Source organism: Athalia rosae, chromosome 2 (genome assembly GCF_917208135.1).
Source record: "Athalia rosae chromosome 2, iyAthRosa1.1, whole genome shotgun sequence".
Lineage (NCBI taxonomy): Eukaryota > Metazoa > Arthropoda > Insecta > Hymenoptera > Athaliidae > Athalia > Athalia rosae.
In genome coordinates this window covers 24,512,821-24,535,283 of record NC_064027.1, presented here as the reverse complement: position 1 = coordinate 24,535,283, position 22,463 = coordinate 24,512,821, and the positions used below count along the sequence as shown (strand labels likewise).

The 22,463-nt window shown below is 40.0% G+C and overlaps 5 protein-coding genes and 1 long non-coding RNA gene across 6 annotated transcripts; 3 read left to right on the top strand and 3 right to left on the bottom strand.

The window, feature by feature from the left end:
- Positions 1–353: 353 nt before the first annotated feature.
- On the bottom strand, positions 354–5,261 carry LOC105689142 (cAMP-dependent protein kinase catalytic subunit PRKX). The gene is made up of 5 exons (XM_012405953.4): positions 4,133–5,261; positions 2,727–2,889; positions 2,208–2,471; positions 1,794–2,124; positions 354–1,472 (listed from the first exon to the last, which is right to left on the bottom strand). The coding sequence occupies exons 1-5, from the start codon at positions 4,383–4,385 to the stop codon at positions 1,326–1,328; spliced, it is 1,158 nt and encodes a 385-aa protein (XP_012261376.1). The 5' UTR covers positions 4,386–5,261; the 3' UTR covers positions 354–1,325.
- LOC125499844 lies at positions 3,576–4,373 on the top strand. Its single transcript, XR_007276862.1, has 2 exons — positions 3,576–4,075; positions 4,155–4,373. It is a non-coding gene; the product is annotated as an uncharacterized LOC125499844 (long non-coding RNA).
- Positions 5,262–6,950: 1,689 nt separating the features above from the next.
- Positions 6,951–10,800, top strand: LOC105689054 (serine protease 53-like). The gene is made up of 10 exons (XM_048651283.1): positions 6,951–7,110; positions 7,246–7,376; positions 7,463–7,645; positions 7,747–8,007; positions 8,183–8,323; positions 9,292–9,343; positions 9,457–9,587; positions 9,684–9,866; positions 9,951–10,205; positions 10,571–10,800. Exons 1-10 carry the CDS (start codon positions 7,050–7,052, stop codon positions 10,733–10,735), a joined length of 1,563 nt encoding a protein of 520 aa, XP_048507240.1. The 5' UTR covers positions 6,951–7,049; the 3' UTR covers positions 10,736–10,800.
- Positions 10,801–10,948: 148 nt separating this feature from the next.
- Positions 10,949–13,065, top strand: LOC105689069 (chymotrypsin-1-like). Its single transcript, XM_012405823.2, has 4 exons — positions 10,949–11,252; positions 11,335–11,648; positions 11,717–11,974; positions 12,140–13,065. The coding sequence occupies exons 1-4, from the start codon at positions 11,198–11,200 to the stop codon at positions 12,293–12,295; spliced, it is 783 nt and encodes a 260-aa protein (XP_012261246.2). The 5' UTR covers positions 10,949–11,197; the 3' UTR covers positions 12,296–13,065.
- LOC105689068 (chymotrypsin-1-like) lies at positions 13,066–14,430 on the bottom strand. The gene is made up of 5 exons (XM_012405822.4): positions 14,270–14,430; positions 14,015–14,207; positions 13,689–13,791; positions 13,366–13,620; positions 13,066–13,270 (listed from the first exon to the last, which is right to left on the bottom strand). The coding sequence occupies exons 1-5, from the start codon at positions 14,322–14,324 to the stop codon at positions 13,091–13,093; spliced, it is 786 nt and encodes a 261-aa protein (XP_012261245.2). The 5' UTR covers positions 14,325–14,430; the 3' UTR covers positions 13,066–13,090.
- A 310-nt stretch (positions 14,431–14,740) lies between these two features.
- LOC125499843 lies at positions 14,741–16,987 on the bottom strand. The gene is made up of 2 exons (XM_048649685.1): positions 15,257–16,987; positions 14,741–15,163 (listed from the first exon to the last, which is right to left on the bottom strand). Exons 1-2 carry the CDS (start codon positions 15,290–15,292, stop codon positions 14,894–14,896), a joined length of 306 nt encoding a protein of 101 aa, XP_048505642.1. The 5' UTR covers positions 15,293–16,987; the 3' UTR covers positions 14,741–14,893.
- Between the last annotated feature and the right edge of the window lie 5,476 nt (positions 16,988–22,463).

The following is a 22,463-nucleotide window of genomic DNA, read 5'->3' as shown; positions in this document are numbered from 1 at the left end:
TTTTTGAATCACGTCTAAAGATGACGATCTAATAGTATATAATAGGTTCTTTCAATAGCGCCGAATGCTGTCAAAGTTTCAATCGTTGGTGATGTCGTAGTCGCCCTAATTTCGCCAACATTTCACTACAAAAAAATTATGAATATTGTTGTCCGATAGAAATTTTCTTTTTCTTTTATAAGGGCCACATTATTTTTCTTTCCACGCGTTAATACTTGGCCATAAGAAGTTCTCTTAACTCACCGAACATAAGAATCAAAATTCATCAGGTATTGGCATTCGTAATTGTCTGATAAAATGTACAGTTTTCTTGAGGAAAAGAAGAATGATAAGGGAGTTATAGAATTACAGTCTCTGATTACAACATCTAGAGTACATATTCTAAAGTCTTTTTCTCAATTTCGTCTTCATTTACATATTCAATTTTTTCTTCTTTCATCGCGTTTCTATGGGATCGTAGTTCGTTGGCCGGATTGAATCATCCCTTGATTTTTTTCTCCTCCCCGTAATTATTTTCATCGATGATAATCAATTGTATACAATCTGATAACAGTAATAATATTATTATTCATGACCATATAACTATCGTAATAATACTTATTTCCAAGTATCATACGGCAATAGTGTAAATTAATTTTATATACAAAGAATGAGTATTTAACACATTATAACAAAGCAGTCGTCGATAATAATGAAAACATTATACCATTATTTTAACGTAACAATCAGGTAGGAATACATACCTATACGTATATATTTATATACAAAATACCAGATTTAACTAAATACGTTTTTTCGGTATCGTTTGATTTGACAGAATTTTTTTTTTCTCTCTTTTTGAAAGATTTGAGCTGTCTACTCTGTATATTATCTACTCGGTACATAATGAGAGAATTTTCTTATTCGATTCTAATAATAAATAATACATAAATTTGTTATTGTCTGTTCGATTTCAAACAATTCGTCTACTATACATATAGGTACATGTATGTAGTATAGATGTGTAGCTGTTATACTCTATCAGGCAGACATCCCGCAGTTCTCGAATAACAAAATGAAAAACAACAACCGTATAGAAATAAATAATAAAACAAAATGGTAACAATACAGAAAGAATAAATAAATAAAAATGAATCAGAATAAATAAAATTGTATATGTATAGTGTAATATTAATGTATACGAAATTATGCTACTAATTTAAAATAGTGAAATTGTCGAATACTAAATATAATTCAACCTTTTTCCCTTCGTTTAGCGATTCTAAGTTTTGTTTTTGGCTTCTCCAATTTTATATTTATACCATCTAACAAGACGACCAACATCGTCAGAAATCTCTGAATAACGCAAGTTGTTCTGGCGGTAATGGAGGTTGCGATCGCCAATCAGTTTCCGGATAATCGTCAAAGCAGCTTGGATCGCACGGTGTCTTAATTCTTGGCCTAATTGGTGGCTGCAACGCCCTCTTAGGCACCTAGAACAGAGGAAGATGAATGATTTCAGAAATTCATCGAAATTCTTTTCATAATAATAGCTTTGAATTTACAACAGTCAACGTAATTTCTGTTTATCGTTGATGTGTGAATAAATGGAGCATATTAATAATTTTATTAAAGTTTTTTATCTTGTTTACAATGAATCAGTAACGTTGTTCGTAAAGGTGCTCCTGTCGTGCAATGAGAACTTTATCTAACTAGCCGAGTATTCCTATTTCATAACCAGCTGGAAAGTATATTGGTCAACGATATATATATATATATTTTTTTTTTCAGTTCAACATCATCAATAATTATACCAATGGCCACTCTACGAGCTTGAACCAGCGATGTCGTTTAACGTCTTCCGCTCCTTGTCGCATATTTCCGAGTCTTTTCGTCCTGTCAGCAACCAAAAGCTTTTTAACAAGGTCCTTGGCAATCGGGTCCATGTGCTTCGGCCACTCGATTCTACCACCGAGGATCTTCTCGTATATCCCGAAAGGGTTGTCATCGAAAAATGGTGGAAAACCAGCGAGCATTTCGTATATTAAAACCCCTAATGCCCACCAGTCGACGGCTTTGTTGTGACCTTTACTTTGAATTATTTCAGGCGCTAAGTACTCTGGAGTTCCGCATAGTGTCCACGTCCTGCAAGAATTCATAATTCATTTTCATTGGTTGTACGAAATTTGAATTTTTCAACAAAACTGAATTTACAATAATGTACGTACCTGTCGGTGAGCTTTTTCGAGAATCCGAAATCGGTGATTTTCAAATGTCCTTGTCCATCTAGTAAAAGATTTTCAGGCTTCAAATCTCTGTAAACTATGTGCTTCCCGTGAAGGTATTCGAGCGCGCTAACTATTTCTGCAGCATAAAAACAGCTAGTTGGTCCCGAAAATCGACCCGCCGCTCTTAGATATGAAAAAAGTTCTCCTCCTGCGACAAATTCCAGAACCATATATACTCTCGCTTCATCCCTGCCGCTCCAAAGCCTGCAATACATAGAATTTTTAATGAATTCAATCAACTGAATTTTGGCCGCCATCTTCATGTTTAACAATCACTTCGTGAATGCGTTGACTGAAGATAAGTACATGTCTTATTTTGGAGTAAATTTTGAAGATCAAAATCCCATTTGAAATTCTCGCTGATCGATTTTTATCATACATTTCAATGTTCGAAACCATATAAGACGCCATTTTGATTGCTATACCCATACAGGTAACGCTTTATCGTTAACGACTCACATATTAACGATGAAAGGGTGTTTAACTTCTTTAAGTACTGAAATTTCATTTCGAACATGTTCGACTTGCTTCAATCTGATCACATCAACCATGGCCAACACCTTGAGGGCAAGAGGACGACCTTGATGTCGGCAAAGTACGACACGGCCGAACGTTCCGGTTCCTGTAAAAAAAATGATACACAAATTTTATTCAAACTTATCACCGTCGTACGAAAATAAATCAGTTGATGAATGATCAATAATAAATTTTAATTGAGACATGAAAGTGGAATGAACAAACATTGTGCATATATTCAACACTCAGGTACATCTAATATATAAATACATAGAAGTATTTGCGTTTATTCAATTGCCAGTAATAAAACAAATTTCTCCGGAACGATGACTATACCAATATACCACGTATGGACAACATATAGTAATATTATCTCTCCTTTTCTTATTTTTCTTCATTTTCTTCGGCGCGTATATAAATACGCTTCAAATTTTGGCAACCCAGCAGACAGCGAATGTTTTGTCTATTAAATGACTACTCGCTTACTATCACCTATGCCCACTGGTTTTAACCCACAAGTTCCTTTTTTTTTTTTCTTCTTTCTATACTTCTCCTCCGTTGCATGTAAGTAGTAAAATAGCATCAACATACATTTGCCGCGGCATCAGAATCTCCGGACGGCGTCGCGACGCCATTGCCAAAAAAAAGCGACAGGTGGTGTCTTTCGGTAGCAAATTTTCCGAGACTTGAGGGGGCGGGACACGGCTTACGCGTGCGTCATTTGAGACGAAGACGTTTGTCACCTGTCACTATCCAGACCAAAATCAAAATTTCGACACACACATGGTATGACCCTTTTTTTTCTTTGTTTTAAATTAAAAAAAAAATTCAATTCGTCGTTTCACCCTCATCTATTCATCTATCTGTACATTTGTTATCGCTTTCAGTTCTCTTCTATAAGTTATGCTGCATATATCTACGTTGAAAAATCTTAAATATATAGGTACATCTTATCATTTGTGCACCGTTCCACCGTACGATAAATCAGAAACTCAGAATTATTGAGATGCAGAATTCACTCGATCGAGTGTATTGCGTGTGTAAAACCAGCTTCGAAAAGTTAAATATAAAACGTTAGTCGCACTATCTCCAGTGGCCCACTTGCTCGAGCCACTTGCTTTCTTAATTTGCCGTGTATCTTAACCATCGGTAGATGGTAGAATACGTTATAACATTACACTGCACGGTCTACCGCCGAATTATAACTCATTTGTATAATGTAGCGCGAAAAAATGAAGTGAACTTGTGAGTGATAATGAGAATAATTGCCGATAGGGACGAGAAGAAGATCGGTGTGTGCTTTTTGTTACATTCGTTTGTGTATTAATATTCCTTTTATTTTGGCTTACCGATTGTTTTTATTATTTCCAGGTCGTCGACGTCGTAGTTGACCGCATTATCGGAATTAGAATCCTGAGAACTTTCTTCCTCGGATGTTAAATCTCCTGACATTTCAACCCTAGTTGCGATGACTTTTTCAAAATCGTTGCAACAATTGACCGGAAGTGAACGATCCTCGTCCTTATCCTCCTGCTGCAGAACAAAGTTACCCCTCCAAGACGAGGAAGGTCCAGTTTTTCGATTATCAGCCTGAACAGGCATTCAAATTATTGTATAATACACAAGTTTAGGTAATTCAAATCACAAATCAGAAATAAAAACAAATGAAGCGAATAAATGAAAGAAAATAAATCACGCACAAAAATGGAGAAAAAAAATAATTTCAATTTAAACCGGGATTATAAAGAATCACTGTTGTTGCTATTTTGTTTGTCTATTTGTTCTTCTTGTTTTTTTTGTTCTTCAATCGCGACACACCGGAGTATAAAAAGTATCAGAAGAATAAAACTGAACTAGGGACGTCGTCCTGCACACCACGCCGGGTGTTTGGTGCCTAAAATTTCCGATGAACTAAAACACGAGTTCTCTATCCTCTTTGCGGTCTTTCCTCTCCCTCTTTCTCCCTCTATTCTTGACCCCCCACAGAAAAGGCAGCTAGGCTTCTCTCAATATTGGTACAACGTGAATTAGTTTGAAAGAGTTGTGCAGCAGGTAGGTGTAGGTATACGTACATAATGATATATATATATTACGTATAATATATAGTTTATATAACACTTTATGCATATACTTGGTTATTTATAAATAATGTAACATTTATAATTGATACGAGGACCGTTTGTTCTGTTATATTATTATCGTTCGCACAGTATATGTATGTATATGGATGCAAATAAATATATATGTATTTGTATGATTATAACGAATATCAATTATTATTGGAAAGAGAAGAAGACGGAGCGATAATTTTTGCGTATTGACCAGTGGTCGCAACCGGTGCACCAGCGAACGATGAGAGAAACTGTCAGAAGTCACTACGGGTACCACGTTTAGTCGAAGAAAGTTGTCGGTTGTTTCTAGCGCGGTCACTCAGCCATCCAGCCATCCAGCCATCCAGCCAGCCAGCCAGCCAGCCGGCGGTGATTCCAAGTGGAGAACGTCGAGAAGTATACGTACAGTTACGCATATGTGTATAAATATGTCTGTACGTATACATGTATAAAATTAATGCGTGGGGATAAACAGGAAAGAGCCAAGAAAGTGGCTTTGGTGTACTATAGTATAACAGCTTGCAGTTGGATGTACGCCAAAATCAGAAATAAGCTCAACTTTATACAAGAAGTTGTACAAGTATTATATTCGGTTTCCTGGTCCCCCAATGCCGTTGACGATGCTGGTGCAAATGTCGTTTATGCACATCAAAAAGGCTAAAAGCCAAACAAAATCCCTCTGACGCGCGATCATATTTATAATGCTCGAATAAATATAAATTTCTATGCGGCACATCCATCATATATTGTTACACGTTTCGTACGTAGATGTGACTGGAAATCTCATGAACGATCACCGCCGACAATGAAGAAAAACTGTAGGTTCCTATTTTTTCTTTTTCTTTTTTGTCAAAAAACTAAGACGACTATACGTATTATATTATTATTTCACACACGATATAGTATATGGAATTCTCTATGGACTCCGGATAGAGCACATAGGTCTACGGATATCTATACCCCAATTTTTATGCACATCAATTGATATCGCTATTATTCATAAATTTTCAAAGATTCGCCCACAATGGATTTTCTCAGATTTTTTTCCCCCTGTTCAACACATCCTCTAAAAATTTTAAGCTAAGAATTCGTCACGTCTATGAATAACCTCATAGTCATCGTCGCGTATGCGGCTAAATAATTTTCACATCAAGTGATATAAGAAGATTCGCGAAAACTCTATAAACTTTTAATCATGTTGTTATTATTATTCCTTTTATTATTATCATCATTGTTAACTGAAATTGTTTATAAGAAAAACCTTTAAACCGACCAGCTGTGTTTTCTTGGCACGGTTGCGTATTCGGGAACTCAAAAAAAGAATAATTCTTTTCAATAAAGTTTCTGTTTTGGTTTATGTTCTTTCTTCTTTTCTTTTCTTTTTCTATCAGGGGGTTAATATACGATATTGAAGGGACTAATCATGTACGGAAATAATATCAAAAAAGCTCCAAATCGCAATATTTTATGAAAATTTATGAACTTTTTATTCGTTATTCCTTCTCTGCTTATTAATTATTACAGTCTCAAAATGGAGTCTGACGATTACGATTATCGATGATCGATCTAATAACGAATTTTTTGAGTCAATAAACGTATAAACGATATCGGAACCGTCTGTAAATATATACAAACCTAATCGTTATCTAATACGATATCGCGTTTAACCACACGGTTGGAAGAAAATAATATTCAAATAAAATAATGAATTACTTGCAGGAACAGTTATTAAGTTATCTATATTCCACCCATTGATTGTTCTTCTTTGAACAATGGAATTATTTCAACCCCAATAATCATATCAGCAATCTCGAATATGTCACTGTTCACTGTATTTATTTGCTCATCTAGTTGCTCTAGATCTTCATTATTTTCTCGTTTTTTATCCAATCCTGACAGAATTTGGCGTAACAAAACTTTATATATCTAATTTCGTACTATAAGCTCCAAAATGATAATGTTTGACGATATAAAAATATTGGGGGCATTTTGTCTGTTTCCATTTTTACAATGTTATGTAATAATGATATTTCCAATTATTCTTATCTCTCAGTCACTTATCGAATCGTTTGTCAGATCGATCTATAGCGGTATATAAGGAACATTTGTCTGCTGCTAAAAACCTATTCCGCATTCATAAAATAGATTAATAATTATGAGTGTCACGACGATTTGCCTGTTTCTCCTAGTAGGAGCGTCGTTCAATTTCATTCACGGTATTGTTGTTGCTGTATTTGTTATAGAAAAAAAAAAGCACAAGGAACATAAATAAATTAATAACTACGTATAGGTTCGCTATTTCTCATATTATCTTAAATTCATCTGGTTGAATATAACAAAATTTCCTCCAGGAGCATCAATTCCCGAAGGAAGAGTCGTCGATGGTCAAGAAGCAAAAGTCAATCAATTTCCCTGGCAAGTATCACTGAGGCGTAATTACGGGCAGCATTTTTGCGGCGGTTCTCTGATATCCACAACCACGGTACGTACGATAAATGATTTGAATTTATTTTTATTTGCCTTAAGGAATCAGATAACGAACTATTGAGAATTTTTTCCTTCATCCAGGTGCTTACAGCAGCACATTGTGTCGATAGTTATGTAAATTCACCTGAAAGTATAAGCGTCATAACCGGGGCCGTCAGTCTTGCCAGGGGTGGTGAATTTCATAGAGTTTCCAGGATCGTTCATCATGAAAATTACATCGAAGGCGCGGAATATTCGTGGCGCTACGACGTAGCGCTTATTACGGTGAGAACTTCTACGAGTACAAGTGATATTCAATACGACAATTTTACTGTATGACAATGCATTTTTTTTGTCACTCGTTCATTTTCTCTGTTTTTTCGCAGCTTGAAACTCCAGCGGAACCATCGGATACACAGTCTCCGATAGCCCTGGGGGATACTGTAATACCCGGAGGAACAGCCGCAGTTACAAGCGGATGGGGACTTTTTATCTATAGTCCGACGGCAAACGCTCTTCCAACCGCACTTCAATGGTTCAATTTGAATGTTGTATCGACTTCGGTATGCCAGGAATATTTTCCGGAGATACAAATTTACGAAGACCACATATGCGCTCTGAGTAGGATTGGACAGGGAGTATGCAGTGTGAGTAATGGAATTGTATTACAGAAAATTTTCAAACTCTTTTCGATGCAAACCATTCTTCAAATTGAAAGATAACATTTTGAGATTTTGATTTTTTTCATACACAAGATTCGGATCTACTGTCTTTTGAACTAATAGGTACTATATATATATTTTTCTTATTTATTTTCGACAGGGTGACAGTGGCGGCCCACTCGTCGTGAACAAAAAAGTCGTAGGAATTACTTCGTGGGTTAGTCCTTGTGGCAACGGATATCCAGATGTGTACACGAGAGTTTCTTCGTACGTTGATTGGATCAAGAAACACATGAAAGATGCTTGAATAAAACATTTGTACATATTCAAAGTTTTCTGTCATATGTTACACTAGATGAAGATTTATATAATATTAATAATTATTCCTCTCACGAAATACCTGAATAATAATTAAAACTTGAAAGGCACGAGAAAATTTCGAGAATTTAGATAGTTTCTTTGTTTTAGTTTGTTTTCTCATCTTTTTTCCAATCTCCAATTATTATATCCTCCGTTCGTTCGGCAAACCTATACTTTCGTGAAATTCGAAGCTCGTGATCGAATAAATGAGAAAAATTTATAACTAGAATGAATTTTTATTTAGGTCTGCCCGCTGGTTTTATTTGTTTCATTAGAAAACGCTGAAGGAAAATTAAGATAGAAAGCCTCGCACAAATACTTACGGGGAATCCCAGCTCAACTTGACCATACTCGGAATCTCATGGATTTCATTTTTTTCGTACGTTTCGTGACCAAGATCAATTTTTTCAGATTTCATCAAATAAACTTGTCGAAGTAATGAGCTTATGTTAGTAATTTTGAGGTCACACGAAATTGAGATATATTCTAACGACAATATCTTCACAACCGACCATAGTATCAAAAAGTATAATCAGATCAAATTTACGTATTCTGAAGTGAAATTTTCAGAAAAAGTAAAAAATTTGGCCAACGGGTCTTTGGATCCAATTGATTTCGTCGATAGAATCAATAAACTCGTTCAAAAAAGACGAAAATTTCGAGACCTTTTGAAAAAGTGTGAATAGAAGATGAAATCCACGAGTTTTCGAGCATGGTCGAGTCGAGTACTCTTAATCTGATTCGTCAAATACTTACCTACATTATAGTTGACATCCTCTTATCAAGCTTATCGTTTTATAAATTAATCCAACAATGAGACCTGTAATCGCAGAGTATATATAAGAGATCAATCAATTAATTCGAAGGTAATGCCGGAAATACTGTTACAACGAATACACGAACATGAAGTGTGTCCTCTATTTTTCGGGAATCCTCTTAGGGGTTTGCGCTATTTCAAATGGTAAATTTGAGGCTTCCCGTACTAGTGAAAAAACACATAATATAATAGAGATTGTGATGAAAATAATGATTACAATAATATTTAATATTACTCTACTCGATCCTTGTTTGAAGGAGCATCGATTCCCGAAGGAAGAATAGTCGGCGGTTCTGCAGCAGCGGAGAATGAATTTCCCTGGCAAGTATCATTCAGGAGAAATTACGGGCAGCATTTTTGTGGCGGTTCGCTGATAGCCTCCACGAAGGTAGGAGATCAAAGTCTGTCGAACTTAACCAGAGTTTTTCGTTTCTGGACTTGAAAACACAGTGTAAAATTGAGATTCTCTTATTTCATATATTAGGTTTTAACCGCGGCGCATTGCATCATTTCTTACGTTGATACACCGCGTGCGGTTCACGTTGTTACCGGAGCTATTAGTATCGCTAAAGGTGGTGAATATCATGGTGTAACGCACATTGTTTACCACGAAAAGTACATCGGGGAGCAAGAACATTCATGGCGGTACGACGTGGCGATTGTTACGGTTGGTAATATATTTGCGAAATATATTAGTTTATTATTAATAATATTTGAATATTACGATAAGACAAATGTGTCGTTTTCTCAGCTGGACACACCCGCACAACCATCCTTGACTCAAGCACCGATAGCGTACAGTAAAAATTACGTTCCTGGAGGCAGTCCAGCGGTAACAAGTGGATGGGGAAGAACAATACATCCCGACGGAAATACGTTACCTTCAGCCCTGCAGAAGTATGATCTTACCATTTTGTCAAATCAAGACTGTCAAAAACGGCATACTTTGACCATCTACGAGGACCATATATGCGCGCTGTCCAAAGTTGGCGAGGGAGCTTGCAGCGTGAGTTCAAATCCACTCCTCAATCTCTTTAGAATCGGAAAGGATGATTCGTTGAATCTTATACGTTTTTTGAAAACAACAAACCTCGTTAATCATAGCGGTGCTTACGAAGGAAACCAAGATTTTGAAAATCAGAGAAATTTCATTTTTAGTCAATTTTTCAATTCTCCAAGTGAAATCGGAATATCGAAATTTGCCAATTCATCGTCGTTTTAGTTTGCCGTATCGAATCTGCTGTCACCAGTTTTTTGATTCAACGTGCTACATATATATACTCGTATTCGTTCACCAAAAGGGAATAAAAATACTGAGTATGTGTGGTTATAAATAATCGGTACCATAAATATCTATCTAATCTTTGACAGGGTGACAGTGGCGGTCCACTCGTTGTGAACAATGAAGTCGTAGGAATTACTTCATGGGTGAATCTATGCGCTAATGGGTATCCTGACGTTTACACAAGAGTTTCTTCGTACGTCGATTGGATCACCGAACACCTTAAAGTTAATCAAACCGATGGATACGAATAATGGAATAATCTCATGCTCTCGATATGATTCATTATTCACAATTATAGTACATTGGTTCAAAAGAAGTTTTGTTAATTTTACATCATTTACCCGATCCCACGCCAACTGCAAAAATTAAAGAACAGACATCAATGGAAATTCAGATAGTTGGGTATGACGAGAGATAAACAGAGCAATTATTTTCATTCGATTACACCCACGTGATGGAGATGAATACTCTCGAAATTTCCGAAACCACCGAAATTTGCAACGTGAAATTTTCGTAACGATAACATTTTTCGGAAATCAATTTTCATCCAATTTATCGTGAAACAATCCATATAATCCATTGGAGCAACTATGGAGGATTATATTTTATTAGATCTTATCAAGCTTAACATTTTTCGTTCAGTCATACTTGCAGAGCAAATATATAAGAACGCTCAGTTCAGAGTCTAAGACTCTTCGGCATAAGCTAACGCAATGACGAGTATTCTGCTGATATTCCTGTTGAGCGGATCAATAGCGTTGGCAAATGGTATTGTATAACGCGAACGAAATTATAAACCAATTAACGGAAGTGCAAAAATTGACTCATGCCCTATAATTTCCTGTCTTAGGAGCGACGTTTCCAGAAGGAAGAATCGTAGGGGGTGATTCGGTGGTGGCCAACGAATTTCCATGGCAGGTATCTCTGCGGCGTAACATCGGGCAGCATTTTTGCGGAGGTACCCTGATAGCGGTTAGAAAAGTTCTGACAGCCGCGTATTGCGTTCTGCCGTACAAAGACACGCCGAGTTCGGTTCACGTTGTCACGGGGTCGATTAGTTTGGCACGGGGTGGCGAATACCACGAGGTTTCTCACATAGTAGCCCATGAGAATTACCTCGAGGGTGAGCGAGACTCGTGGCGTAACGATATCGCAATTGTTACGGTGAGTGCTATGCAAATTTGTATTGTATTTATTTTCTTGCGAACATCACCAACTGTTCGATTATTTAGTTGGCCAGTCCGGCTGCGAGGACTCCTGCTCAATCACCGATCGCATACAGCGACGCTCACACCCCAGCTGGTTCGTCTGCAATAACGAGCGGATGGGGACAAACGATTTACCCCGCTGGAAATACTTTTCCCACAGTCCTACAAAAGTACGAACTAACGATTCTATCGAATATAGAGTGTCAGAAGTATCATCCATTGAACACTATTTACGAAGACCATATCTGCGCGTTGTCTTCACGTGGACAAGGAGCTTGCACCGTAAGTAAATCGATCGTACTGTTACAAAGATTTGATCATTCGAAATGACGGAAGTTACGCGGGTTTTCAGAGATTTTCGAGAGCCGTATTATTGTTGATACATTCACGTTTCGTCTATCAAAACTCGTAATATTGACATTAGTTTTTTTTTTCCATTTTTGACAGGGTGACAGTGGCGGTCCTTTGGTATCCGACAATGAAGTAGTCGGAATCACATCTTGGGTGCGACCTTGCGCACTCGGTTACCCCGACGTTTACACCAGAGTGTCTTCCTTCGCGAAATGGATAAACCAACATCTGACCGACGGCGATTCCACTTAGAACACCGGAAAGTAAAAAAACCCAGGAAAGTGTAATCGAAAATCATCAACGATCTGTACACGAATTTCACTTGATAACAAAAAATTTGAAATCAATGAAATGTTACGTAATTCTCATGTACGTGAGTACAATTTTTCTGTTCTCGATGACCAATGATATTCGATCGTTCGTTGTAATGAAATATACAAATTTGGCAAAATTCAAGACTTCCGGAGCTCATAATTATGTATAGTGATATGAGGTGTTTGCGTGAATAATCAGATCACAGCTCAGACATGAATTTCTAGATTATCTATTAAGTTTTTTTTTGTTATCTTTTTTTTTTGTTCAAAAAGGTATGACTCCACTGATAGTCGTGTCCCAATATTGATTAGATATACCTAGAAGATTAGTTGGCTATCTGATCTTTATTTGATAATTTATCGGCACAAACGAAGATCACGTGGCAATTCCTCATACTACCGACACGACGCGACGTTCACTTATGACATAAGATTAATGGATTATATCCACACCGTTCTGAGCGACACCTTTAAACGACATGTTCTTCTGGATGATAAGCAATTACAGTAGAACGGAACAAATGTAATTTATCTTTTAGTGTTTCATTTTATCGCGATTAAACAATCGCAGCAATACATTGTGGCATAACTTTTAATCCGAGTCGCTTAATTGACTGTTCGGTGTACTGAAGCAAATAAATTAATTAATTAATTAATATTCAATGTTAAACGAGTGCAGTATCAAAATAAAGGGTATGGTATAAGAGATATTGCGAAATTTCATTTATTTGATTTATTCAGTGATTTCGATGAAATCAAACTTTCTTTCTGTGTTATTGAGGATTTCACGGATCCAAATCAGGTAACTGTACACCCTCGTGTAGACGTCAGGGACACCACGTGCGCAAGGATTCCCCCACGAAACGATACCGACCACTTCATTATTGTACACCAGAGGACCACCACTGTCACCCTGTGGTCAAAAATATGCTTCATTATTGAACGAAAAAAGAAACAAAAATAATAAAATAAAAAATACAGGTCTGCAAAAATTCTGCATAAGCTTACATTACAAACCCCGGCGCCGTACTCTTTCAACGCGCAGAGATGGTCCATATAAATTCTCATATCGGGCCAGAAGTGCTGGCAACTTTTAATATCCAAGGCAGTCAGATGCACCTTTTGGAGCATCGTTGGTAGAGTGTCGCTCGGATAAAGAGCTCTTCCCCATCCTGAAACTACGAGATCAACCGCTATCGGAGTATTCTCGCTGGCCAAAGCGATCGGTCTCTGAACATTCGATACGGTTAACGGTGCAGCTAGCTGAAATGACAACAGGTATTGCATTTCTGTCCGTTTTTCCATTTTATTCTTTCGTTCCCTTTTCTTACCGTAATGACGCCAACATCGTAGCGGTAAGACTCGCTGCCACCAACGAACTTTGAATGGTAAGTTATAGTTTTAACCGCGTGGGTTTCGCCACCCCTTGCCAAGCTGAAAATAAATAACGGGCACGCATCACTCCTGCAACTTGTGTATTTTCTTACGTTACGGTATACAATTTCAACTGCCTGTCGATTACGAAATAATATTATGCAATAAACCTCGCCAAACGTAAAAACCTCTTCCGTCTTCTTTGTGCCACCTTAATCCCGACAAATTCTTTTCTCTTTTATACTCTATATTCTCGTCGATGATAACGGAATAATTTAATTACCTGTTGGTTCCAGTTATGACGGTGGTGATCGTCAGATTCCTCGAAATGAGACAGTGTGCCGCGGTGAGAACGTGCTGATTACTTATCAAAGTACCTCCGCAGAAATGGCGACCGTTATCCCTGAGGGATACTTGCCACGGGAATTCACCCTCTTCTGCGTTATCTCCACCGATGATTTTCCCTATCGGTGATCCTGTAGACACGCGAAATAGCCTAGAATTTTGTTTCGATGATTTGCTTGAGGGTTTCTCTTACCCTGAACCGCCAGAAAGATCGCAAATAGCGCAGTAAGAACCCGAATTACCCTCATACTGAGTGAATGATCTTTGAATCACTGGGAAGAACTGTCGATTACAATTATATACCATAGTGTCGTACCACGGAATTTAATACTCTAATCGATGAACTCGATTAAAAATAAGCCAGGATTTTAAAACTTTGAGATAGACGTTGAAATCTTATCTTCGTGAAATGGCGGATTACGCTGTTGGAACTTAACATCACACTGAATCATGCTAATTGTTATCATATTTTTTTACATCTTTATCGTTAAAATTTTCGCAGAATTTTCATTCTTATACGATCTAAGTATCGATATCCAGAGACCCATATCGTTATGGATTTTCACGATTGCTAATTTTGAAAGAGATGAAATAGAATTAGTTAATATAAAATTAATTAATCATTTAAACTGAAAATGGTGCATCGATTCACGTCACGGTGAAATTTGTGGGAAAATCATTTGTTTCAGCGTTTATTCACTTCGTCTATAATCAACAAGTACAACATCTGTCATCGTGCAATGGTCGTGATATAGGTGTAAGTGTGACATGTAAGTGGAGTACTTTGCCCCATATTTATTGCTATGTGTCATAAGCATCATAATATTTGATCTCTGTGATGCAACAGTGATCGCAATGTTCTGTAATACATAGATAGGTATTCGAAATAAAAGACACCATCAATGTTAGTTTTATTTCTAGCAATGCACTGTACAGTAACAGATGTTCTTGTAGTCATCTTGAGTTTTAAGAAGCTGCACCTGGTTGGGAGTGAAAAGTTGATAACGTAATTTCTGATGTAGCAGAATACAGTGTGGGTAGAACAGTTGCTACATCTCAAACTTCCATTGGCAACTTTGGTCACTTTCTGAAAACAAAAGTAACGAATAACAGGGATAAAAACAAATTGGAATAACTTACTACTAAATTGGAGTAAGAACCAGAAAATTCAGGTTTGTACCATCAGATGGAAAATCCAACGTCCGTTGGAGGCCATCTGTGTTCACAGCAACATACTGTAAGTAGAGTCACCGTCAGAAGGTAACTATTTTTCAGTAGGTGGATCATGTGTCGAATGTTCACCCGATTCTTGCAATGTTGAATGAAGAAAATGCAATATCGTCAAACACATCACGCTGCTTCCTTTTCAATTGAAGTTACCTGAACCGCACATCATCGGGGCATTGACAATTAATGAAATAATTATGAATTTTTCCATTTCGAAGCAACGGAAACGAAGCAATGCAATGTTCTAGGATCCGATATTCATTGGTGATATTACACATGGGTGCCTGGAGAATTTGGTGTTTTACATCTAGAGCTCCAAAGCAACGGGGAAATTGACCATTTTTTTTCAAAATCATCAGCGATTTCATTCGAATCCTTCTCCAGACAAGTCTTCGGCACAACAGGTGACGCTGTTGACTGTGCCGTTGACTAGAGACCCTTGACAACGCAGCGGAGCCGCACTGAAGCGGCGATGTCATCCGTTCGTTTGAATTTGAACGTGCTAATATGCATATGCGGCAGTTTGATTCCAATAGATAAGCTTCGTATGGAGAATTTTGTTTGTAATACACAGCGAATAAAAATGACCGGATCACCTTGTTCTCGCTCCGAAAAACGTCCAATTTCGAAGCGTCGTAGCTGCTCGAAAAATTGGGGTAAGGGGTTGCAAAAAAATGCATTTTGAAGCTCGAAGCTTCACCTTTCGGATGCTTGCGGTAAATTTGGATTGCGTAGTGTTGTTCGCTAGTTATACTCTTTTGATTCAACTCATGTCGAAAACGTAAAGTAAACTTTTGACTTTGAGAAGATGCACCGGGTGACTTGGTGTTTAAATTCAGATTTTTCCAATGTCATTTCAAAGGTTGAAGTGTCCCCTTCGAAACGCGTTCTTCAAATTTTTAGTACGATTTTTTTTACACGAGTTACGCGACTCTGAAGTGATTATTGTCCATAAATCTTTGATCGAATACCCCTACTGAGCCTCTTACCGTATCGAGGGTTTTCAAAAACAATTTTGAAGCTCAAACCTTCTACTGTACGAAACTTCATCGCAATATTTCCTCATCTGAATTTTCGTAACTGGGTTACCTCTCGAATGCACTCCTTCGCCTCTCAGTATGGAAACTTGAACCGTGACCCCTTGTAGGTGGCGTCAAAATGGCGGAATAAGTGGCCCGTGACGCCAAGTTCAAGCCTGAAAGTGTCCCCTCTAAAATCCGTACGAGAAATATTCTTTTCATCGCGTTACTGAACTCGGAACGCAAACAAATGACTCAACCATTACCTCAGGCATTAGCATTACCCAAGATATACCATACGGAGATTACCGGATGGCAAGACGACGGTCCTGATCCCTGGTACGTATGAAATGCACGCACTTTCACGCACAAGGTGTAAATCCTAACGAGCAATATCCACATGGCTAATGCTCGTAATCTTGGGTAACGCCAATGCCTAAGGCAATGGTTGAATCTTCCGTTTGCGTTCTAAGTTGAATAACACGATGAAGAGAAAAGTTCTCCTACGGATTTTACGGGGGCGTTCGGGGATGCCAAGAACAGGGACTCCCTCACCCCCCCGCTCGCGAAACGCCAAGGCGAAACTCCGTCAACATTGACCTGTGTCAGGCGATTCAAACCAATAGTAACGTAGCTAAGGGTGGACTTTCACGTAACGAATCATTTCGAAAAAAAAAAAAAACGATAGGAACGGGTTAATCAGTTGTATCATTTTCTAATGAAATTGTCAAGAGGCAATTCCCATCAGGGTTTGTAATCAACGCGTTCACGTTAGCGTTCTTCGTTCGCGAATCGTTCGACTTGGCGCGTTATCTGCATTCTCGTCAACGGTGTACCAATATTGTTCACCCTGGCAATGTCTAGCAATAAAGCGTGGTATGCGCGAATGTCTGCCGGGAGATGATCCCGCCGAGCCGCAAGGGCCGTTCGGGTGACGACGGTTGCACCTGTCTGGCTACTTGCCTGCAGTCCAAACGGCGCCAGACCGCTCATCGTCTCGAAGCTAACACCCTACGCAACTAATTCCAATCCGAACCGAGACGACAATAGAATCGTTTCTAAATTCGAGCACCTCGCTCGAGAGGGAACTGCGCGACGCATAGACATTGAGGAATATAAGGAGACTTAGCGAGCACACGAACTATTTCTTTTCAAATATCTCTGTTGCCCTCCATTATCGCGGATAGCTAAACGATCCGGCCGTTGATGCAGGTAATGCACCTGGGAGGATGCTAGTTTTACCGCGATAGGTATACATATAACTTTATAAAAGGCTCGTTACATGACGTTTGCTTCGCTTTGCCTACATACTCTTGAATTACCGGATGCGATCAAGAAAACCGGTGAATCGGGCATAGCATTCCCACGGGGTAGTCGCTGAACCCGCGATCATGGTTACTGAACGCAGTAATTTCACTCGTGTTGCAGTTAAAAATCGATTAAAAGATCCCATGATTAATGGAATCCTGTTCCGGCGAACGGGACCTAAAACATACCGATCAAACCGATGTCTTGTAAACCTGCTTTAAGGACTCTCTCGAGACCCGAGAATTATTCGAAGTGAAGTTCGAAATGCGCGGTAACCCGACCGACCTCGGAGTCACCCTCAGAGGTGAGACATTTGTGAAACGCGTTAGAAATTACGGCATCTTCCGACTCTTCGAATGCGAGCAAACGAGACGGAGAGTTGACTGCCCGCTCAATTACCTGTAGCGGTCCCCGAAAATTAATCGATATACCGTCCGACGCTTCACGCCCGATCTTCTCACCCACCCCGCAAAGCCTCTCCGTGCTTTCCCATCCTTCGTTCCTTGACCTACGAACGGTCGGGGGATAATTAAAAGAACGGGTTCAACCCCGGACCTTTTTTCACCGGCTCTGGAATAGGATACTCCGCCCTTCGGCTATTTCTTCTTTGGGATACGATTCTTCGAGCCGCGCGGGAATAAAATACGGCGAGATTTTCACGAAGACCGGGACAACAATCGCCTCGAACCACCGACAATTTCGCAAACTGATTTCGCAAGACGCCGCAACTGGTATTATCCCAACTCGAGATCGATTCATCGCGGTTGATTGTACCTTTCAATCCACCTTGTAGTAACTAATTTTGCTCTGTACCCAGTCGTAACGACTTCTCCCAATAACATTTTTTCATCTCTCTCTCTCTCTCTCTCTCTCTATCTCCAGCGGTAGCTACGCGGTAGTCGGGCACGGCTAGATTCTTATTTCAAAGCCATTTCTTGGTCTAAGGTCAACGAAGAAGCTTAATTAACTTCGGTCACAGATTAACCCTTCCCTACGTTCCTCCGCTCGGACGTTTATCGGAGCCGCGCGTCTCGACGTCGTGACTACAGGTAGTTACCCGTCGCTATTAGCTGCTCAATACCGAAACCCGACAAGACGCAAGGCGCCTACACGTCTCGAGTATAAGAAACGCTCCTCGTTATTCCACCCCGTAACAGTGTACCGCACAATACAATATCGTACACGTTTATTTATGATAGCATTAAAAAGCATCAACTGCAATAGAAAAACAAACAAAAAAAAAAACAAAAAAAAAAAGAGAACAAAAAAATTTCCGACTCATGAACTAGCTTGTACATCTGTTGTGCACCGAAAGACGCGCGCGGCAACGTAAGTAGCGTTCTCGGATCTTTGAGTATAACAAAAGTTATATTATTACCAAGCAGTGCAGTTTATATATATATATGTACACGATAGGTATACACCGTACGTTCGGTTATGCGCTACGGCCGCTGCAGAAAAATATTTATATATATATATACATGGACACGTGTATATAAATTATTGCGATTGTGTTGGTTCGTGTCTACGTTGCGATGAATTATACAGCGAGTGACCATATATGGGTCGCGAGCGTTGTGAACTGCTGCACCAGTCCCGAGGACAACGTGCCATACGAAAGGGAGCGCGAGACACGGATTCTTTCCATCGTTTTACCGCATGCATACACGGTGTGCCGCACTACAAGCTCTCCTCGGTGGGGGTAAGTAAGTAAAAAAAAAAAGAAGCTCTTCGCGGTCACCGAAGGTATGTTTACTCCTCTCGATATTTCATATACCGATATATACATACATATATATGGAAGATTCATTAACACTCGATCGATTGCGAGAACTCGAGAGATCCACTTATACTCTGTCCATTTTTAAATGGCGAAACGATATTTCGCCGATGGAACCGATCCCATCCTATGCCTAGTATGAGAGATGATCATTCTCGTCAAATTGCAGTCGTGGGGTTCATAAAGGAACAACGTCCGCTCCGTCGCAGTCCAACCGAACGAATCGCCGATTGTATTTACGCGTTCGATCAAACGAACGACGAGGACCTGAAACTCTCGGGCACGGGGTACAATGCCGAAGCGGAGGACGAGGAGACCGGGGATCGTACATATATACGTGGCAGCCTGGCGCCACACTGTCGGATCCCATGTATAACTATACTTGTATACGGTGTCTCGCGCGGATTCTCTCTCGACGTCGAAGAGACGCCCGGGCGCCCGAACCGCTCGCTGTCCACGGAGGCGGGTTTTACGTTGGCACCGCTAAAATAGTCCGGTGGTACAGGACGCATTGACCGTTATATTCCGCGGTATACCGCCCTCCCCTCAACGATCGCGGGCGGATGCCGATGTCGCGTCTCGATGATCGTTTCGCGACATCCCCGGAGTGACGAAACGCAGCTTTCGCTTCACTCGTGCGAGAAACGTCCGGTGGTTGGTGGGGTAGGGTAGGTATGCCCGCGTATCTTGATTTATTCGTTCGCATGAGCTGCAGCGGGGATAAATCTGACTCGGAGCCGTCGATGTTCCGTTTTTTCGATAGTTCAACACCGCGCGGTATAGGGTATTTGCGAATGACTGCAATAATTGATCGGTAACGTCTTTTGTAACGTCAACACCTTCTCGGTAATCGTTTAACAAGCGACTTGTCAGAGTTATCCACGATATATACATATATATATATATGTGTATACACAATAGCAGAAGGGTGTATACGCGGTGTGGCAAGAAATGTTATGGTGGTTTCTTGCAAAAAGCAAAATGTTGAACCGAACTACGTTGCGGCAAACTGGTATACGTATAGAGAGCTATACGGGGAGTTGAACAGAAGAAAAAAAAAAAAAAAAAAAAAAAAAAAACCACCGAGAAACAAGACTAAGAGAAAAGAGTGCGGCGCCTGGCGGGAATGGCAGAATGGCCATAGCGGTAGTCGGCACGGAGCACGATTACGTGATTGCGATCCAGACTCGCGGACTTCTGTGTGCACCGGTGGTATCCCCTTCTACTTGTGTGGGATGTTGGATTGTCTGCAGTGAAATAACGCGTCGAGCGTAACTCGCCCTGCCCATAAAACTCCTATGTGTGCATCGATATCCGTCTATCTGTCTATCCGTCTGCACGTGTGCACCGATACGAATATCGCTCGAAATACGTACCTATGTCGCGCGATATTCGTACCGTACCACGTGCAAATGAAGAATCGGAAGCAATTCTAAAAACCGGAAGTTCGATATCAGAAGAGTTTCAAACGGTCTATAATTACTCGTGGAATCGTACGTCGAAGAACGAAATTTTTTCTCTCAAAATTTTTCACTTGTTCGGCTTTGTGTGAAAATCTGAGATGAAGAATCGATGAAAATAAACAAGGTGGTGAGCAACAACCACCTGTTCAATATCGCCGTGCATGTTCCGTGTTCCCAGACGCTACTGTTATATACATACATGTGTCTATAACGCATCTATTATAGTGTTACAATCGAAACGAGGGGAGAGAGAGATCCTTCGCTATACATATGTATACGTGGTACTTCCTTGAATACAGAGAAACGATTATGATCGATACAAGGTTTGACTTCATAGTCAGGAGTTGAAAGTTTCGCAGACACGATTTTGCCATTTTTTTTCTTCTTTCTTTTTCTAAACACGCGATAATCTCGACGATGAGAAACGGAACTGTACAAATTACAGCTGTTTCCAGACACTCTATCAACCGTGTTGCAGAAATTGGGGAACGTTGACCGTCTGTACCGCTCGTTGGAAGTATCTCACCATTTTTTGGGCCCCGGTGCAGTAGCAGCGTGAGAAAAATCCGAGATGATTTGAAACCTAGAGGTATGGACACGAGTTTCCGGAAATGGACCGGGGAACCGTACCTGCGTCAAAGCGTCGGTATATATAGGATACGTTTCATTGCGAGGGGCGTCGGCGAAACAATGGCTAATTACTACGTCGGGCGCCCGCGGCAAGGTTTACGAAGCTATAAACCTCTCTCAGGTGCCAGTTTCTCGTTGTCGGCAGTCGCTTGTACAGTTGCGCCCGCGGTATTTCGGACCCTCGAAAAGCGAAACCAAAAGCAAGACGTTCGAAACCTCTTAGCTCGGGGGATTCCCGCGAGCAGGTCCCGCATCACATGTACCACCCCCGAAGGAAATTTCTGTGAGTAAAGTCGGGAAAAGTTGGAAAGATGAAAATCGAGGAGCGTACTCGCTGTACGATCGATAAATCGAACGATTTCCTATTTCCTTCTACTCTTGACCGAAACGGCGTCGTTCTATATCTCCGTGAATTTCCTACCAATTATACCAGAAGAAGGATGATCATCAGCCCCGGAGCTCTCAGCTCTCTCACGTCTCAACCTTCACAATTAGTACCCCATTAAGAGTTAATTAGATTCTCAAAGTCGCAACGAATCGATATATTACCCCTACTTTCATACAGCGAGCAGCGGCAGCGACTACCGTTTATAATCCTTTCTTTCTTCCAACAGATCATATTGAACCGGGAGTGTAACGAGATAGTTGAAAACGCGAAACTAGCGGTACTGTATCCCGTAGGTCCTTGCATCGAAGAAATCTCAACACACGCACGCGCACACACACGTATACACGGGTGATGGGACGAGCGATGGTCCGGTCAATGGGGTGGTCGGCGCGGGTGAGAATAGGATGCTAAAAGAGCACGGCGGATTGTATACGTGTATACTCGGCGTCCGGCTAGGCTGTCGGTCAGCTGGCGCCACGAAACTCTCCCTTTTCGTCTCCGGCCTCTTCTCCATAGTCGATGCACTCCCGCCTCATTAATCTTGCTTTACGGTCGCCGCTACACCTAAGTCC

Bases quoted from the DNA above. Each gene is read 5' to 3' on its own strand.
- LOC105689142 (XM_012405953.4), bottom strand. From the start codon at position 4,385: ATGCCTGTTCAGGCTGATAATCGAAAAACTGGACCTTCCTCGTCTTGG. The intron at 2,472-2,726 runs GTGAGTCGTTAA...TATGTATTGCAG, and splicing joins CACCCTTTCATCGTTAATAT to GCTTTGGAGCGGCAGGGATG. The intron at 2,125-2,207 runs GTACGTACATTA...GAATTCTTGCAG, and splicing joins TCGAAAAAGCTCACCGACAG to GACGTGGACACTATGCGGAA.
- LOC105689054 (XM_048651283.1), top strand. From the start codon at position 7,050: ATGAGTGTCACGACGATTTGCCTGTTTCTCCTAGTAGGAGCGTCGTTC. The intron at 7,111-7,245 runs GTATTGTTGTTG...AATTTCCTCCAG, and splicing joins GTCGTTCAATTTCATTCACG to GAGCATCAATTCCCGAAGGA. The intron at 8,324-9,291 runs GCTTGAATAAAA...ACGAACATGAAG, and splicing joins TCAAGAAACACATGAAAGAT to TGTGTCCTCTATTTTTCGGG.
- LOC105689069 (XM_012405823.2), top strand. From the start codon at position 11,198: ATGACGAGTATTCTGCTGATATTCCTGTTGAGCGGATCAATAGCGTTG. The intron at 11,649-11,716 runs GTGAGTGCTATG...TCGATTATTTAG, and splicing joins ACGATATCGCAATTGTTACG to TTGGCCAGTCCGGCTGCGAG. The intron at 11,975-12,139 runs GTAAGTAAATCG...CATTTTTGACAG, and splicing joins GTGGACAAGGAGCTTGCACC to GGTGACAGTGGCGGTCCTTT.
- LOC105689068 (XM_012405822.4), bottom strand. From the start codon at position 14,324: ATGAGGGTAATTCGGGTTCTTACTGCGCTATTTGCGATCTTTCTGGCG. The intron at 14,208-14,269 runs GTAAGAGAAACC...GCGTGTCTACAG, and splicing joins GATCTTTCTGGCGGTTCAGG to GATCACCGATAGGGAAAATC. The intron at 13,621-13,688 runs GTAAGAAAAGGG...TTGTCATTTCAG, and splicing joins ACGATGTTGGCGTCATTACG to CTAGCTGCACCGTTAACCGT.
- LOC125499843 (XM_048649685.1), bottom strand. From the start codon at position 15,292: ATGGCCTCCAACGGACGTTGGATTTTCCATCTGATG. The intron at 15,164-15,256 runs GTACAAACCTGA...TTTTGTTTTCAG, and splicing joins GTTGGATTTTCCATCTGATG to AAAGTGACCAAAGTTGCCAA.